At 30.3% G+C, this 20,523-nt stretch overlaps 1 protein-coding gene across 1 annotated transcript; it reads right to left on the minus strand.

Annotated features, from left to right (window-relative positions):
• Nucleotides 1-2,491: 2,491 nt before the first annotated feature.
• si:ch211-27e6.1 (serine/threonine-protein kinase H1) lies at nucleotides 2,492-18,361 on the minus strand. The gene is made up of 3 exons (XM_051124742.1): nucleotides 18,043-18,361; nucleotides 15,026-15,770; nucleotides 2,492-4,356 (listed from the first exon to the last, which is right to left on the minus strand). Exons 1-3 carry the CDS (start codon nucleotides 18,321-18,323, stop codon nucleotides 4,036-4,038), a joined length of 1,347 nt encoding a protein of 448 aa, XP_050980699.1. The 5' UTR covers nucleotides 18,324-18,361; the 3' UTR covers nucleotides 2,492-4,035.
• Between the last annotated feature and the right edge of the window lie 2,162 nt (nucleotides 18,362-20,523).

Consider the following 20,523-nt stretch of genomic DNA (forward strand, 5'->3'; position numbering starts at 1 on the left):
TTATGCCAAAAAATCATTAGGATATTAAGTAAAGATCATGTTCCATGAAGATATTTTGTAAATTTACTACTGTAAACAGATCAAAACTTAATTTTTGATTAGTAATATGCGTTCCTAATAACTTAATTTGGACAACTTCAAAGACATTTTTTTCAATATTTAGATTTTTTGCACCCTCAGATTCCAGATTTTCAAAATAGTTGTATCTCAGCCAAATATTGTCCTATACATCAACCATACATCAACAGAAAGCTTATTCATTCAAAAAAATGACCCTTATGACTGGTTTTGTGGTCCTGGGTCACATATAATTAAGTAAATGAGCACAAGAACTGTCCAAAAATTGCATAGTTTATGCAACTCATGCACAATATATTTGTGGGAGCTGCCATACGGTGGAGTAAAATAAATACATGGTCTTTTACAAGAAGCGAAGGTCAAAGAGCAGAAGTGTGACTTCTGTAATCTTCTGTTACATTTACATTTATTCATTTAGCAGATGCTTTTATTTAACCCAACAACACAAGCAATTAATTTAGTTCGCTCATAAGCGACCTTTGATCTCTAAACTGTTATACAGGAAGCCATCGGTTCTCAGCTGGAGGGTTATGTCTGTTGAATGAATGAATAACTGGCAAACAATGCTCAAATAAGATACACCATTTGATTAGACTGTGTAATTTCTATCCCAGTAGGCCATGTATTTTAATAGATAGTGTTTTTGCAATCATTATTATTATTATTAAATGTATATGATTCATTTTTATTGCTTTGTAGCCATTTTAGTACAAGTTAAACTAGCTGGTAGAGTTTTAGCTTACTCTAATAATAAAGAAGGCAGAAAAAAGGCTGAAAACTGCAAAAAGTCGAGCGGCTCTTTTAAAGTGTTATAAGTACCAATAAAATTGTTTAAAATAGGTTAAATTACTTGTTACCACATTTATTAACAGGCTTCCACTGAAGTATAATTGAATTTCTCTACTTTCATACACACTAAGTATAGGAATTCAGAAGCAGCCAGGGTCTTCATGGTTATTTTATAGCTAATTCTGTTTCATGTACAGAATTTTTAGTGAAGTCATCATCATTAACACATATTGAGCTGAGAGCAGAACAGCCCAATGCACAAAACAGCTTTATATGAAGCTGTATATTGAAGATCTTTAAATATTTCCTACCTCTAGTCAGATCCCCAGAGCAAAAGAAAACAGTTGCAAAATTAATTAAAATCCACACTTATGGGTAGAAGAAAACAAATGTAATGAGGGTTATTATATCTAACGTGGTGGGCAAATTAAAAAGTATCTGTTTATTTCTCAGTACATATAATTAGCATAGGAATATTTTAAGCATTTTAATCACAAAAAAAGATCCATATGTGCACATAAATAAACATAATACTGGCATGATAGTTCTGTCCTGCTTCTGTAATGTATTAAAAAAAAAAATTCCATGCTGAATAATTGTCCAACAGAGGGCAGTCACTCCCTATTTTTTCATTTTCTCCTCAAGGGCATTACTGTACACCATAAAGCTACTTCATACATAACCGTGATAAAGGAAATATAATATTAGCCTACAATTATTAGTTTCAAAGCAGTAAAGGAGTGCCTTGAGAAAAAAAGAATTAAGAAAAAGCACACATTCTAAACCCAAACTCTGAATTCTTAATGTGAAGCTCAGACACAAAGACATAACACAAATCATTGAACGTTTCACCTGAGCCGTGTCATGAGCACATCTCTTTAAACATTTATTCATGTCAGATAAAAGCTAGTGTTGAGTTTCTCTACTGAATGGACGTTTTTGACATTGATCTACATTATTTTTACTGATTGCTGTTGTCAGAATGTTCTGTGTTGTATTGAAACACCACTTAAAACATGTGTAGCCTTTATAACGGAGCGAGAAAAGTCCTTGAACAGAAAGTGAAAACACATCTTTTATTGATGTCAGTTTGGCAGATTCCACATTGCACCATTGTCAAAATTATTTGCTTTATTCTTGAGTGACTGCAAAAGGTTTGAACACTTGAGACACACTTAAAATATCTGAAGTGGATAACAAAATACCAGACTATGGGCATCTGCAAATTAAATTCACTTTTCTCATTTTGAGAAATTCTCATTTCTCACTTTTCAGTCACTGTTCAAAAGTTTGGGGTTTGGATTTTTTTAAAGAAGTTTTGTATGTTTACTTTAGGGCTGTCACTAATAATTGTTTTGGTAATCGAATAATCTGTCAATTATTCTGATGATTAACCAAGTAATCGGATAGTTATAATGATTATTATTATTATTTTTTTTTTTTTTGTAGTAATAAAAATATACCTAAGTTAATAACAGCCTTTAAAATGACCTAAAATACATATATAATAGCAATGAGGCAATAATTAGTTCAAATAAAGAATCAAAAGCAAGTAATCTTGTGGTTTTATTGAGCAAAACTGTTATAATACAAAATGTATATTGTATAAACAGTAGAGCTAATGTGCATTACGCATTATAACATGTTAAAATACCCAACTTTACAGCAGAAAAAAATATGGTTACAGCCTGGTACAAAAAGTGGTTTTGGTCTATATAGCTAATGTTGCCTTTCATGTCAACTGTGAGGGGGTGAATTTTTTTTATAACTCATCCGTGTAAATTATATTAGGCCTTAAAGTTCTGCATCATTTAGGGCGTGGTTTCACCAATCAGCTCCACCCACGTCCCGCCTCTTTGCCCATTTTCGTTTATCCGGGAGTGACGTGCAGTGACGCGAATCCAAGATGGCAACGGCTGACTCCCGCCCACTAAGAGCTTCAAAAATGCTCTTCAGAACCTACGGGTGACGTCACGAACACTACATCCATATTTTTTACAGTCTATGATTATAACAAATGCCCGCAGAGAGCGCCAACGGCCTGACGACTGTTTTTACACTTAACTGCGCGATCTAATCCTTATTTAATATTGACTAAACAACATTTAATCCAAACCTCCACTTAATCTTTAATATTTGGCCATTTCTTTATGATAGCAATGCTACAGCCAACGTATTGCCTTGAATATATGGACATCAAAACGAGTAAACTCAGAGTGAGAGTTTAAACTTTTATTTTGAAATCGCGATTTATTATGTGGAATGTGCCACTTCCGGTATTTTGCCGATTACTCGACACGGATAAAATGCAATGGGGGATTTTTTTTGTTATTGTGAGATGTTATTAAAATTTAAAATAGCCGTTTTGTATTTTAATATATTGTAAAATAGAATTTATTTTTGTGACGAAAAGCTGAAATTTTAGCATCATCCAGTCTTGAGTGTCACGTGATCCTTCAGAAACGTATTTGCGGAAACCGTAATACTTTCCCCCCATTTTTTTGATGAATAAAACGTTCAAAAGAACAGCATTACTAGAAATTAGAAATCCACTGTAACATTATAAATGTCTTTACTTTCACTTTGCAATTTAATGCATCCTTGCTAAATAAAAGTATTAATTTCTTCACATAATCATCTTAATGTAAAAACAGGCATATTAAAAGAAGCAGATCAGACCATTTGAGGTTACACTTGCTTACCATTTGCATTTTAGTCCGGTGTGTGGTTATTCAGGGCTGAAAAATGTATATTTTAAAATAGAATGGTGAGTTTATATAATCAGCTTGTATTCATCTGATTAATGAAGGAATGAATGTGGGAGAACAGAGCAGGGGTGCTGATCTTTGCTTTTCTTTTTATAGTGGAGACTTTAAACTCCTTCGCTGTTCATCATGAGTTGGAGATCGCACATAAGGTGCTGAAGATCTTGAAAAACGAATACTAGCATAAACATTGGTATGCATACATACAGGATTTACCATTAAATCTGCATTTTGAGTTTATGTAAAGGTTTTAAAGGATAATGTGCATTTTTCATGTGAGTCACTTCACTAATCATTTTCCATCATCTCTTTGATCTTTAGAATCAAACAGGCTGTGAATGAGCGATAGCGCTTTGGGATAAAACAACAGATCTATGCTAACCAGCCAAACCTTGACCTCATGTTAAGTAGCGATTTTCACGCATTGCCCAGAGCTGTTGCTGACCCCTAACCGTGGCCTAGAATTTGGCCGTGATCCAGACCTCATTGATATCCGTGACCCAGGAGTAGAGCCTGAGCTGGGGCATCGAGAGGAGGCCCGTGACGCCCGCCGCTGGAGGTTTCGGGAAATAGAGCGGTGTAGGTTCTTGTTGGAGGAACAGGCTGCCATGCTGACCAGCCAAGGATGCTTAAGAGCTTCCTCAGCGCTCATCCGGTGCTCAGGATCAAGGGTCAGGAGGCGATCGATGAAGCTTTTGGCTGATGCAGATACTGATTTCCATGGCTGAAAGAAAGAGATTAGGAGAAAAAAAGTTTGTCAGCATAATTAAAGTTCTTTTTTTTATTCTTGCAAACAGAATCATGATTATATTTGGGCCGAGTCACTGTGATTGGTCAATGTGGGCAGTTATAACTTAATTTGAATAAAATAATAAAATAAAATAAAATAAAATATAATCATCACTGAAATGTGGCATACAGTAAATAGTAAAGTAAAATAAAATAAAATTAAATTAATTTAAATTAAATAAACAATGAAATGTGACATACAGTAAATAATTAAGGTAAAAAAAACAGCAGTGAAATGTGGCATATAGTAAATAGTTATGGGAAAATAAAAATATAAATAAATAAATAAATAAATAATAATAATAATAATAATAATAATAATAATAATAATAAATACAATTAAATAAAAATCACTGAAATGTGCCATACAGTAAATAGTTAAAGCCATAAAATAAACTAAAATAAATCACAGAAATGTGGCATACAGTAAATAATTCAGGTCAAAAAAAAAAAAAAAAAAAAAAAGTCAATTGTGGCATATAGTAAATAGTTATAGTAAAATTAATAATAATAAAAATAATAATAAATTAAATTAAATAAAAACAAATAAAAATCACTGAAATGTCCCATACAGTAAATAGTTAAAGTCATAAAACAAAAACCAAAATAAAATTAAAAAAAAAAATCACCACTGAAATGTGGCATACAGTAAATAGTTAATTAAAAATAGAATAAAAAAAACAAACAAACAAACAAACAAACAAACAAAAAAATCAGTAATGAAATATGGCATATAGTAAATAGTTAAGGTAAAAAAATATATATTAAAAATATTATATATATATATATATATATATATATATATATATATATATATATATATATGTATATATAAATAAATGTATACACACATTTATTTATTTATTATTTAAGATTAAAAAATATATATATTTATTGGTTTTAACTTTTGTGTGTGTGTGTACTTGTTCTTGCTGCATTGTGGGGACCAAATGTCCCCACAGGGATAGTAAAACCTGACATTTTTTTACATGGTAGGGACCGGTCTGTGGTCCCCACGATGTAAAAAAATGATTAAAAACAGTAAATGATGTTAATCCGAAAATGTAACAATGCAAACATGTTTTCTGTAAGGGGTAGGTTTAGGGTTAGGGTTGGGTTAGGGGATAGACAATATCGTTTGGTCAGTATAAAAACTATAGAAGTCTATGGAAAGTCCCCACAGTTCACAAAAACAGACGTGTGTGTGTGTGTAAAAACTGAACCCCATTCATTTCTAACATTGGGATCCTTCTAAAGAATATTCAGAGAATGTTACAGTATGTTTTCATAATACATTTAAATCTTTCAAACATCAATTTAATTCTCAACACAACTCCTTTAAAAAAAAGACATTCAGATCAACACCACTTGGAGAGATTGTTCTTTTAGTTGTGAGTGTGATTGAGTAGTCTTGAAACGACTCCAAGCAATGAAAAATCTTTATCAGAATCCTTATGTTGATTCAGTAACTTTCTAACTCAGTCCAGCAAACCCTCCTGCCCACACTTTTCCTGCATGAAATCGATTCATAGCTGGTTTTGCATTCAGTGTGTGTTTAGAGCAGCATCAACTCATTACCGGTCTGAAAGCCAAAACAGCACAGCAATGGCTGTAAATGTCACTGCGTACACAGACTCGGATTCTGCCGGGATGGAGGCCGGACCGCCGTCTTCTGACCACCAATGACCTGTGCTAGCGACGCTTCTGCCTCTTAAGCTGCATTAGATATACAACATGGCATTTTCGCCTCGTCGCTGTTTGAATGTGAGGACATTAGTCAATAAATGTCAGCGCTTCTGAATAGATCTGTGACTCATCGCTAATTTGAAGTTAATAACTAGCTCTGGTATAAGAGAAGCTCTCAGAAGATAAAGCAAGAAGAAAAACAAGAAAAAAGAATAAACACTGTGAATTACAAAAAGTTTATAAAATAGGCAATTCTGATTATAAATTCTGATTAGATGAGCTACAAACAGGAAGGTGCCACAGTGTAAACTTCCTATATTTAGAGTAGTACACAATATTACTTGGTGAAAAAAAAACACTACTTGTCCTGAACAATAAAAATAAATAAATAAATAAATTAATTAATTAATTGAAGAAAAATGAACAATTGATATTAAAATCAACACTGAAATGTGCCATACAGTAAAAGGAAAAAAATAAAATTACAAATAAAATAAAATAAAAAATATAAAAAATGAAATTAAATAAAAATTACAAAACAATAAATAAATAAAATAAATCAACACTGAAATGTGCCATACAGTAAATAAGGTAATACAATAAAAAAATAAAATCTAAATAATAATAATAATAATAATAATAATAAAATCGAATAAAATGAAATAAAAAAAATAAAATAAACATAAAACAAAACAAAATATTAAAAATATTACAATTAAAAAAAAAAAGTAAAATAACAAAATAAATAAATAAATAAATACATAAACATCAATGTACCATACTGTAAATAAGGTAAATAATAAAATAAATCATAAAATATTTTAAATAAAAGGAAACAAAACAATTAAAAATAAATTAAATATAAAAATATAAAAAAATAAATTAAATAAAAATTAAAAATAACAAATAAGAAAATAAATAAATAAATTAATTAATTTTAAATAAAAATATAAATTAAAAATCTAAAATAATAATAATAATAATAATAATAATAATAATAATAATAATAACAACACTGAAATGTGCCATATAGTAAATAAGGTAAATAATAAAATAAAGCATAATAAAATATATATATATATATATATATATATATATATATATATATATATATATATAAAATAAAACAAACATCAAATAAATAAACATCATCTGGTGGAAGTAGTGTTAAGTTTAAATAATAATTTGGAATGAACAATTCTTAAAAAATAAAATAAAATAAAAAAATAAGAACAATTAATATTAATACAATTTGTAATAATTACTAATAAAAACAGAATTAAAAAGAAATCATAACCAACTAATAATTAGTTTGTAAATATTAATAGATAATTACAATTAAACAAAAAATATTATTAAATTACTTGCTTAAAAAAATGTTTTGTTTTTTTTTGTTTGTTTGTTTTTATAAATATCTATTCATTTCTAACATTGGTATTCTTCAAAAGGTTGCAAAGTGACATGACAATAAGATTAATAAAATATTATTAAAAAAAGTAATTATCAATAAATTTCAGATTTTTTTTTTAATGCAAGAGCATATTAATACAATCACATACCAATTTATTGAACATTGTTTTTTTGTTAAAAAATATATATATATATATCAGCTGTGATTATAACATCTTTTGTCCTTAGACATCAGTTGCATGGACTGCAAAAGTTGATGGCACACGCTAAAGTCAACATGTGTTGAGGTCACATGACAATGTAGCATAATAATGCACATTAAACTGTCTCATTGTAAGTAGTAAGCTAGCATTCCATTTAGAACAACCTCTCTTGTTCTCTCTCGCACACACACCCAGTAAAGGCAATTAATCAGCCATGAAATTGACAATTGCAAGTCTGCTGTTGACGAATGGATTTTAAAGAGCAGGTTTCATTCAAACACACACAGAAACTCTTTAAAAAAAAGAAAAAAAGAAAACGTGTGAGTTTTTACAAGGAAACATTAAAGTGCATTAGTCTTGCTGTGGTCTGTCAACCGAAGTGAAGAATCCAGCAATTTCATCAAGAAAAAGAGAAAACGGACATCAATAAAACATAGCAAGAGTCGAACGACTACCTCTGGTGTTCTGCGATCTATCATTTTCTCCTACAGAGTGATTGTGTATTCATGTGGTTAAATATACATGCATATATCTATATCTGTGCAGGTCTGTGCACTGCATGCATGCATACGTTTAACCTATAAAGGACGGCCGACTTGCTTCTAATTACACACTATAGAACAGCATTTGAATTCACAGCGAGATGCAGATAAAAAATGTATTCTAAAATGAAGCTTTAATGAAAAAAGATTCAGCAAAAGGTTCAAAAACTTTGTTTTGTGTTCTCCAGTCTTTAATGAGTGTGTGAGTATCATCTGTGCAGTATGTAATGAGAGGATTCATTGGGTCAAATGAGTGAGATGAAACCCATTTACACTAAATTATCACAGGTGTGTTCAGAGCACAGCGTGTCACCACTGTGAGATGTTGTGATTAACTTTAACATTAATATGCATGAAATATAAGCAGGAGAAAAGCATAAAAATAGAATGCAAATGAAAAATCCATGAAAACGCTAGTAATCAGAAACCAAGCAGGATATTAAAAAAATAATGAAATCCTATAAAAATCCAGTGTAAAATGCAAGTAGCAATTTGTAATTTTATATATATTTAACATTAATATACATGAAATACAAGATGAAGAACAAAAAAATAAATAAATAAAATTGCAAATTAAAAATGCAATTCATGGGATCACTAATAATCAGAAACCAAGCAAGCCATTAACAAATAAGGAAATCTAATAATTTAGTGTAAAATGCATGTAGCAATTTCACATTTTCATATATTTTTTAAAATAAATTAAATTAAAATGAGCTTTAAAGAACCTAAATGCAAATCGGCAATGGTAAATATATTTTTGAAAGTTGCAAATAAAACAAAGATTTTTTTTTTTGAGTATGATTTACAAGAAAATACAATTTCAGTCTTTTTACTTTGTTTAATGTTACTTGCCATTTCTTAGTAATTTTTTTGTGAAATGTATTACCAATTTCTTTAGTTAAAAGTAATTCCAAATATTTAAGTGTCACTACTACTTTGTTTATTAAATTTTATAATAATTGTATACAGTATAGTAAAAATTTAAGTTGCCAAACAACAATTTTTTTTTTATTTAATCCCATTTTTCTTTGTTATGACTCCAGAATGGAATAAATAAATAAATAAATACAAGTATTTTTTAAAGTGTATGTCACTACTACTTTGTTTATTAAATTATATAATGATTTAATATAATATAGTAAAATTGAAAGTTGTCAAAACTTTTTACATTTCATTTTAGCTGTTTAATCCATTATTCTTTGTTCTGAGTTTAGGATGGAAAAAAAATACAAAAACAAACAAACAAAAATTCATTTTAATTTGGGAAATTAAAACAGCTTTAGTTTCTGAGTTAAAATTAATGCAAAGTAATTTAAGCATATATCACTACTACTTTGTTTATTAAATTATGTAATAATTTTATAAAATATAGTAATAATTCAAGTTTTCAAACAACTAATTATTTTATTTATATATTTATTTGTTTTTTTTATTTTAGCAATTTAACTTTTTTCTTTTTGTTTTGAGTTTAAGGTGGAAAAAAATCATATTCTGAGTTTCAATTTTTGATTAAGTTAAAATTATTTTAGAGTAATTTTTCAGTGTATGTCACTACTACTTTTATTATTAAATCATATAATATTTTTTTTATAATATAGTAAAATTAAATTATAAATTTTTTTTTTTATTTTAGCAATTCAATTTAATTTTTCCCCCTTTGTTATGACCAGGTTGGAAAAAAAATTCCAAAAAAAAAAAATTCATTTATTCATTCATTCATTACAAAAAAAAAAAAAAAAAAAAAAAAAAAAAAAACATTTTAATTTGGGAAATTAAAACAGCTTCATTAAAGAGGCAATTGTAAATAAAAGTTACTGGAGTATGTTTTACAAGAAACATGTTTCAGTACTTCAGTCTTTCTTTTAAATTTTACATTTACTTCAATGTGTTACTTTCAATTTCAATGTAATCATTTGGAAAATTAGCAATTTGAATAAAAACATTTTTAAGGTAAATCCTACTCCTTTCTCCCCCACTGTATAAGAACACAACACTATTTCGTACAGATGCATGGTAAAGCTGCACAAAAAAGGAATGAAAACAATAAATACTCAATGCAATTATCCATTTGGGTCAAATGGCCAGACCTTAAAGTCCATTAGAGCCACCGCAGGTGCAGTCCTGTGACTTTATAGCCTGTTTATCTATGCAAAGACATGACATGGTGGATATTAACCCACTTATTACAGTCTTGCTCGACAACTACCAATTATATTGTGACTCCGTAGTCCTAGAGTCCGAACCAAAAAATAAAAAATAATAATTCCCGCACATGTCCGATTACTGCCTGTGAGCAGCAGGATTACAAAGAGCTTTATGGTTAATGTTCTTCCTCTTCAAGGGAACGGCAATTATTGTTGTACAATTGCACCTATAATTTCACAGCTCTGGGTGTGGGAAGTGATAAAGAAATGTGTGTGCCTGTGTGTGTTTGCAGTTTAAAGGTGATAAAAGCCCTGTGGTGAATCTCCTCTCCCCTCTGATTACCACCTCTCACCTCTCTCTCACACTCACACACACCCTTGAGACGAGGCGAGCTGACGTGCTGTGGGTGGGCGACGCATCAGTCAGGTTAGGTAGCTGGTGGCTGTTTACACAGGTGACCAGATTTCACCTTCCCACACACACAATCTCTGTTTGCCCTTTACTTCACACTCGGCTGGATGTTTCATCGCTCTGCTGGGTCATTCCAGGTGTCTCAGTGCTGGTGGCCTGGTTAGGCCATCATAAACTCGATTTTTATTATAAAGAGGGTATTCAAAGTAAATATGAATATACTATAGCAACAAAAATATTTGAATATTTATATCACAAAAAAAAAAAAAAAAAAATGTTTAAATGCCATTAGATAACATATTTGGTTTAAATGTTTGGGGATTGTAGTTTAAGTTTTTTTTAAAAAACTATTTTATATTTTAAAAGATGCAGTAAAAACAGTAATATTGTGCAATATTAAAATTTTATTATAACTTTCTGTTTTGAAAGAAATCATGGTTGCAATTATTTTGAAATATGCAGTAAAAACAGTAATATTGTAAAATTATTATTATTTAAAGTAACTTTCTTTCTGAAAGAAATGTTGCAATTATTTTTAAAAATGCAGTAAAAACAGTGAAATAGTGAAATTATTACAATTTCAAATAACATTCTTTTTTAAAGAAATCAAGGTTGCAATTATTTTCTAAAATGTAGTAAAATAGTAATATTATGAAATGATTACAATTTAAAATAACTTTTTCTTAAAAAAAAAATCAATCAAGGTTGCAATTATTGAAAAAAAGATTAAAATGAAAAATGAAAAAAAAAAAAAAAAAAAAGCGTGAAATTACTACAATTTAAAAGAACTATTTCTCCATTTTTATATATTTTAACATACAATTTATTCCTGTGATGCAAAGCTGAATTTTCATTATCATTACTCCAGTCTTCAATGTCACAAGATCCTTCTGAAATCATCCTAATACGTTGATTTGCTCCTCAAGAAACATATTATTATCATACTAATTGTAAAAACTGCGATAAGTTTTTCAGGATTCTCTGAAGATTCAAGACATACAAATTACACTGTGTGCAGAATTATTAGGCATGTTGATATTCTGGTCATATTTTTTTTTCCAAACACATTTTACCAATTCCAAACCACATCAGTCTTAATAACTACTGTCAATTTTGTATTTAATCATTTGTAAGTGATATATAACTGTCCGTGAAGGCTGGAAGTGAAAAACTCCTTATATTCAGATGTGCATAATTATTAGGCATGTTTTCTTTTACAGATAAAATGAGCCAAAAAAGAGATTTAACCCAGACTGAAAAGTCCAAATTATTAAATGGCCATGAGAAGAATGCAATACTAATGCATTACAAGAATTTGCAAAGTTAAGGCTTGACCATTGGACAGAGAAATGCTTGTTGAGTCTGCATGGTCAGAAAAAACAGGTGGACAAGAAAAGATGCATGTTAACTGCAAAAGAATTAGGAATTAAGGTGAAGAATTAGGTGTGACACCATCAGGAACCGTTTAGTCTCCAGCGCCACCATTTTCCAGAACTGCAACCTACCTGGAGTCTTCAGAAGTTCAATGTGTCAGGTTCTCAGAGACTTTGCTTGGTAAAAAATCCTAAAAAATGCCCCTGACTTAATAAGAATAACAAGCTGACGTGTTGTGAAATACATGAAGACAGTTTTTTTTTATTTTTTTTATAGGCTTTATAGACAGATAAGTTGAGAGTGACTCTTGAAGGACAAGCATCACATCCTCTTGTGCCTCTGATTCAAGAATTCATCTTCCAAAATCTGGCAGTAAGTTTTGGGAGTTCATTTTAGTCTCCTATCCTGAAAAGTCTGACTTGAGGAGATGGACTAAAATGAACTCCCAAAACTTACTGCCAGATTTTGGAAGATAAATTCTTGAATCAGAAGTACAAGAGAATGTGATGCTTGTCCTTCAAGAGTCACTCTCAACTTATCTGTCTATAAAGCCTATAAAAAAAATAAAAAAAAACTGTCTTCATGTATTTCACAACACGTCAGCTTGTTATTCTTATTAAGTCAGGGGCATTTTTTAGGATTTTTTACCAAGCAAAGTCTCTGAGAACCTGACACATTGAACTTCTGAAGACTCCAGGTAGGTTGCAGTTCTGGAAAATGGTGGCGCTGGAGACTAAACGGTTCCTGATGGTGTCACACCTAATTCTTCACCTTAATTCCTAATTCTTTTGCAGTTAACATGCATCTTTTCTTGTCCACCTGTTTTTTCTGACCATGCAGACTCAACAAGCATTTCTCTGTCCAATGGTCAAGCCTTAACTTTGCAAATTCTTGTAATGCATTAGTATTGCATTCTTCTCATGGCCATTTAATAATTTGGACTTTTCAGTCTGGGTTAAATCTCTTTTTTGGCTCATTTTATCTGTAAAAGAAAACATGCCTAATAATTATGCACACCTGAATATAAGGAGTTTTTCACTTCCAGCCTTCACGGACAGTTATATATCACTTACAAATGATTAAATACAAAATTAATAGTAGTTATTAAGATTGTTGTCGTTTGGAATTGGTAAAATGTGTTTGGAAAAAAAATATGACCAGATTATCAACATGCCTAATAATTCTGCACACAGTGTATAGTCTACTAAAGAAAAGATCTGTGTTTGCAAAATATGGTTTACATTAAGCCTTCAATATGCATTTTATGTTTCTGTGACAAATGTAGTTTTAGTTTTCAGAAAATGTGCTAAAAATGTCCTCATCCTCAGGACATCCAAAATGTAGATGAGTTTGTTTCTTCATCAGAACAGATTTGTAGAAATGTAGCATTCCATCACTTGCTCACCAATGGATCCTCTGCAGTGAATGGGTGCCGTCAGAATGAGAGTCCAAACAGCTGATAAACACATCACAATAATCCACACCACTCCAGTCCATCAATTAATGTCTTGTGAAGGGAAAATCTGGACATTTTTAAGAAACAAATCCATCATCAAGACATTTTCAACAAACCGTAGCTCTGGAATTGTTCCATCATATTGCTTTCTCCAGTGAAAAATCAGGAGTCTGAATCAGGAGAGAAATATGTACTGTTTACAAGTAACAGTCATAAAACAGTCCTAAATAAATATGTCAGCTGATTTTGATGTGAATTGACAACAGGGAATGAACTTTATTATGGATTACGGGCTTCATTTTGACCAGAAGCTTAGGCTTCAAGTTAAAACATCCTAGTAATGGATTTTCACAAGATGTTAACTGATGGACTGGAGTGGTGTGGATTACTTGTGGATTATTGTGATGTTTTTATCAGCTGTTTGGACTCTCATTCCGACGGCACCTATTCACTATAGAGGATCCATTGGTGAACAAATGCAAAACAAGCAGCTTTTCACTTCCCAAGATGTTAACTGATGGACTGGACTGGTGTGGATTATTGTGATGTTTTTAACCAGCTGTTTGGACTTTCATTCTGACGGCACCCATTCGCTATAAAGGATCCATTGGTGAACAAATGCAAAACAAGCACCTTTTTACTTCACAAAATGTTAATAGATGGACTAGAGTGGATTACTTGTGGATTATTGTGATGTTTTTATCAGCTGTTTGGACTCTCATTCCGATGGCACCTATTCACTACAGAGGATACATTGGTGAACAAATGCAAAACAAGCAGCTTTTTCACTTCACAAGATATTAACTGATGGACTGGACTGGTGTGGATTATTGTGATGTTTTTAATCAGCTGTTTGGACTTTCATTCTGACGGCACCCATTCACTATAAAGGATCCATTGGTGAACAAATGCAAAACAAGCAGCTTGTCACTTCACAAGATGTTAATAGATGGGCTGGAGTCATGTGGATTACTTGTGAATTATTGTGATGTTTTTATCAGCTGTTTGGACTCTCATTCCGACGGCACCTATTCACTATAGAGGATCCATTGGTGAACAAATGCAAAACAAGCAGCTTTTCACTTCACAAGACGTTAATAGATCGACTGGAGTCATGTGGATTACTTGTGAATTATTGTGATGTTTTTAATCAACTGTTTGGACTTTCATTCTGATGGCACCCATTCACTGCAAAGGCTCCACTGGTGAGTGATGTAATGCTAAATTTCTCCAGATCTGTTCTAATTAAGAAACAAACTCATCTACATCTCGGATGGCCTGAGGGTAAACTCATTTTCATTTTCAAGTGAACTGTTCCTTTAAATTCACAAATGAAAGCACATATAGTGTGAGCAAAAACATTGTGACACTCACATCACCATGGAAACTGTAGCCGCCCCTGAGAATGGCCCTGAAGAGTCGCGGTCGGCTGCTCTGGTCGAAGGGCAGCGAGCCGCTCAGCAGGATGTAAGTGATGACACCCAGCGCCCACATATCCACAGCGCTGCTACAGGGTCTCCGTGCCAGCATCTCAGGGGCCAGGTACTCCGGCGTGCCGCAGAGTGTCCTCACAGCCCAATCTTCATCCTGACAACACTCCTCAACATCAGTGGACAAGTCAAAATTTGCATCTCGAGTCGTAAAAGCAGTATCTTCTCTTCTTCTGTTGTTCTCCCAACAAGCGAGTCCAAAGTCTGTTATGATCAATCGAGAGTCCCGTCCTGGGTGGTAATATAGCAGGTTTTCAGGTTTGAGGTCTCTATGGATGACGCCGAGCGTGTGCAAATAGTGCAGCCCGCTGGACACCATCATTAAGGCCTTGGTGGCATCCCGTTCTCTGAAGGTACCTCGGGCGACTACACGCTCCAAGAGCTCTCCTCCCGTGGCCAGCTCCAGAACCAGATACACACGATGCTGTGTTTCAAACACCTCAGCCAGACGGATGACGTTGGTGTGGTTCACACGTCGCAGGACCCCGAGTTCTGCCTGACAGGCCTCGTGACCCTCCCGACCTTTGACCTCTAGGAGTTTGATGGCGAAGGGTTGGTGTGTTCGTCTGTGCTCAGCACGAACCACACGGCTGAAGCTGCCACGGCCGATCAGAGCCTTGATGTCATACCTATAACAGGTATGAACACCTGTGAGATACTATTAAAGTTTTTCTTAATATTTTGAATGTTTTTATTTGATATTTTCCATTTTCAATGTAATTTTAGTAACATTTGTAATAAATGTTGCATTTGTCATTTTAAAATTTTATTTTAAATGTTCATATAATTTTTATAAATTTTTATTTCAGTTGTAGTCATTTTAGCACATCAAGTTACCTTAATATTTTAGTATAATTGATGAATTATTATTTTATGTATTTTATAATATTATAAATAAGTTTTTACTTGTATTTTAAATTTTCATTTTAATTTTAGTAACATTAGTTATTTTGTTGCATTTTTTATTTATTTATTTATTTATTTTTACTTTTGTTTATATAGCTCTTATTAATGTTTATTTCAGTTTTTGTTATTTTGGGACACCAACTTAGTGTTATTTTAGAATAATTGATATTATGGGTTTATATAATATTTTGAATCAATTTCATTTTAGTTGTATTTTTAATTTTTTTTTTATGTCAGTATAGTTTGTATTACTTTTTATTTCAGTTTTTAATTTTAATCCAGATTTGAATTATTTATTTTTAAATTTTGATTTTCTGATTTAATTTAAATGTTAGTTTAAGTTTTAGTGTTTCTGCTGTGCATTTATTGATTTATTTACTTATTTATTTAGCCTATATATTCTTCAGTAATATTAGTTTTAGTTCAATATAATTTATATAGTTTTATATAATATTTTATAATATTTTGAATTAGTTTTTACTTATATTTTAGTACTTATATTTACTTATATTTATAGTAACATTTGTAATAATTTTGTTAATTTTTTGTGAGCTTTTTTTTTTTTTTTTAACTTTTTAAAATGTTTATATGGTTTTTATTAATTTATTTCAGGTTGTTATTTTAGTACACCAAGTTACAGTGCTATTTTTGTATAATTGATTTTATTGTGGTTTATATAATATTTTATAATATTTTGAATCAGTTTTTACTTATATTTTACATTTTCATTTTAGTTACATTTAAGAGTTTTGTTCTGTTTTTGTCATTTTTATAAGTTTTATTATGTCAACAGTTTGTTTTACTTTTTGAGTTTTAGTTATTTTAGTACATCACTTTATATTGTTTTTTATTTTTATATTTAGATTTTCTGTATTCATTAAAATTTTTGTTGTAGTTATAGTAATTTTGCTGTGCATTTTGTAATTTTTATCATTTATTTATTTATTTAGTCTATATATATATATATTCTTCATTCTTAATTAATTTAATTTCTTCATTAAATGTTTTAGTACTAATAAAAATGAGAATGTTGCTTTGCCAGCTATTTATTTATTTATTTATTTATTTATTTTCTATCAGTAAATATAATTTTGTTTCAGTTAAACCATAAAACATTTTTGTTAAGTTTTAGTTAGCTATAATAACCCTGCATGTTAAATGTAATTAAAATAACGCTTTATTTCTTTTCTTTTCTTTTCTTTTTTTTTTTTTTTTTTTTTTTTATTTTTTTTTACGATTTTTTAATATTTTATTTGATTTAGGTTATTTTTTATTTTATTTAACAAAATAGTTTTGTAATGGCTTTATTTCAGTTAATTTTATTAACTCTGCTATGCATCTTCTATGAGAGACTATAGTGTTGCTGTAATTGGATGCATCAAATTACATCACATTATTTCATAAATGAGATTTCATTATTACTTTTAGGCTGGTATTAAATGCTGCAAGTGGCACTGGTGGACTAATAAATGTAATAAAGCATTTAATTATAGCAGGGATTTTTTAATTGACATGTCATGTTTGAGATCTTAATTCTGTCATCCAGTACAAAATAATAAAGTTTATGGCATTATCAAGAAATAAAGTGCTAGGAAAGAAATACTAGCTTTGTGCTTACTTCACACTTTTGAAAGACATTAATGCTTTTAATCAGAAAATATTAACATTGATTAAAAGTGACAGTAAAGACATTAATAATGTTAATTCTATTTCAAATAAATACTGAAAACAGTTATTTTAAATTGTAATAATATTTCACAGTTAATTCTGTTCATTTTTAATTAAATGAATGTAGGTTTTTTGAGACTTCAAAAACATTTTGTTTTGTTTTTTTAATTTTATTGACTAAATGTTTGAATGGTAGTGTATAAAACTAAATTTGGCTTAACTTGCAAATGCATATAGAAAATTGCACAATATAGCATAGATTCTGCATACTACTTGTACTATTTTTGCAGTATGGCAGATGTTATTCTGTAAACACAACATCAGTACCTTGCTGTGACGCGTGGATCAAACTTTGCACGAAACTTTGCATTAGGATTCCTCATCCGCTCCTCCAGATGAACCGATTCTTTGACTCCCTCTGATATTCCTCTTCGAGAAGCTCCTCTGTCACTTCTCCTCCAAAGCCAAGCTTGTTGTTTCTCTTTACACGTTTTCCTGTCAGTCTCTTGTTTCTTGAAGTTCACAACAGAGCTGATAAGGCAAAAATATCCATTTTTCGAGGGCTCAGGTAACACTTTGCCAGAACTGCTTCCCATTATAAACAGCATACAGGGTGAGATGCGTGGAAATAATCCATCCAGATGGTGTTAGACGGGCTGCCTAAGTGAATAAAGCTTCACAGATCCTCCTGTTGGACGCATGACTTTGGGCTGGTTTGGAAGAGCAGCTGTTTTGCACCTGCATTTTCAGCAAAGGTGCAACAACTCACATCTGAGTGACGGCTGTTTGATCCACAGCTATTTCAGAGGACTTTTAACAACACCAATGATTGCCCTGTAACAAAAAACAAAGAAAGCTGGATCACCTGTGGATGTATCCATATATAATGTATTTTTTTAAACACCTGTCACAGTAAATGTTTGAAACTGATATAGTTATTTTTATATAGCTATGAAAATAGCAGGGTTTTATCTTTAAGTAAATAAACGAGAAACACAGTAAGGCAAACTTGTTTGTAAATGCTGTTTGTGCCATGTGGGCATTCCTAAAAATAAAATAAAATAAAAAAATTATATAACAATTTTTAATTTTTATATAAATATTATTTTTATATAAATTATATAATTATTTTTTTTAATAAAATTAAATAAAATTTCCACATGACCCTTCATGTAGGTGTATTAAGAGATGAAGAAAAATATATGGAACATTAATATTAATTGAATATATTTATAGACAAATATCCACTCAATGTAGACCATGTTCAGTTTAATTGCATTTTTTCCAAAAATTATTAAAATTTAAATGATAGTCTGCCAAAGACTCGACAATTCCCAGTTCACACTTTCTTGCGTTCATAGGAAGCTTAAAAAAAAAAAAAAAAAAAAAAAAAGACTAAAAACAGATTACGAACACCTGTGAGATACTATAATTTTTATTCATGAAAATATGAATAAAAACTATAGTATCTCACAGGTGTTTATATCTGTTTTAGGTAATTTACTTTGAGTAAAAACTTTTGAATGTTTTTATTTTTATATTTTCCATTTTCATTTTAACATTAGTAGCATTTGTAATAATTTTGATGCATTTTTTACTTTTTTTTTATATAAATGTTTTTTTTTTTTGTCAGTTTTATTTTACTCCTTAAGTTTATATAGTTTTATTAATTTTCTTTCAGTTTCAGTTATTTTAGTATATCAAGTTACAGTATTTTACTATAACCATTATATTATAGTTTTACATAATATTTTATTTTTTAGAATTATTTTACATTTTAGCTACATTTTTAATAATTTTGTTGTTTGTCTGTCATTTTTATTTTTAATTGGTCAATACAGTGATTACTTTTTTTTTTCAGTTTTAGATATTTTAGTACACCAAGTTACAAAGTTTATAATAGTATTCGCTTTCTTTTTGTATTTAAAATTAAATTTGTATATTTTCTGTTTAATTATAGAAAAGTTTTAGTAATTGTGCTGTGCATTTTGTCATTTTTTAGGTTTTTTTTAAATCGTCTATATATTTTTCATTAATAAAAATAAGCTGTCTGATATAAAATACGTTTAGGATTTTTTGACATATCAAAAAAAGTCAAGTTCTTTATTCTGAAAGTAGATCATTTTTAAAAATAGGATATTTGTTTTAATCCTTTAAAAAAAAAAAGTAAAAAAAATTGCAACATGAATGCATCAAATTTAATTTCTCCTCAAATTCTTCCAAAACCAAATCAAAGCTAAATCTAAGGAATTTCAGCAGAAGCTTCACAGACAAAATTGATATATAAATGCAACATAATTACAAACTTCATTAAGACTCATGCATTATTAAAGAGCAACAAACACATAATAAAATCCCAATTATAAATCAGTTTAACATGGTAAGTCATGCTGTATATTTCACAAAGACTCATCAGAACAAGCCCGACAATTCTGTACGATTCGGACAAAAATGGTGCAGGACTGGACAATCCGTTTCTGAAGATTCATTTCTGAAGTTCATGACTCCTGATCTTTAATCACAAAGAGCACAAAGACATTTCCAATCACATTTAAGTGTGCTGTAAATGAAGCTGAACAGAATGAGAATCCTTATAAAAAATGAAGCCACTGTTCAGCCTGATAATAATACTGCAGTACTTTGAGTCACACACGTCTGAATCTTCATTGGATATAATGAAAACACATCTACATGGCATTATACTGACACTATGAAATAATATTAATAAACTGAATGCACCTTCAGACGGCCACAAGCATGATGGATAAAGTTAATGTTTATACTCTGCCTTAGTGTAATTTTCAATGC

The sequence above is a fragment of the Labeo rohita genome, chromosome 12 (genome assembly GCF_022985175.1).
Source record: "Labeo rohita strain BAU-BD-2019 chromosome 12, IGBB_LRoh.1.0, whole genome shotgun sequence".
Lineage (NCBI taxonomy): Eukaryota > Metazoa > Chordata > Actinopteri > Cypriniformes > Cyprinidae > Labeo > Labeo rohita.

Bases quoted from the DNA above. Each gene is read 5' to 3' on its own strand.
- si:ch211-27e6.1 (XM_051124742.1), bottom strand. From the start codon at position 18,323: ATGCTGTTTATAATGGGAAGCAGTTCTGGCAAAGTGTTACCTGAGCCC. The intron at 15,771-18,042 runs GTACTGATGTTG...TACCTGTTATAG, and splicing joins GATCCACGCGTCACAGCAAG to GTATGACATCAAGGCTCTGA. The intron at 4,357-15,025 runs GTGAGTGTCACA...TCTTTCTTTCAG, and splicing joins GCTACAGTTTCCATGGTGAT to CCATGGAAATCAGTATCTGC.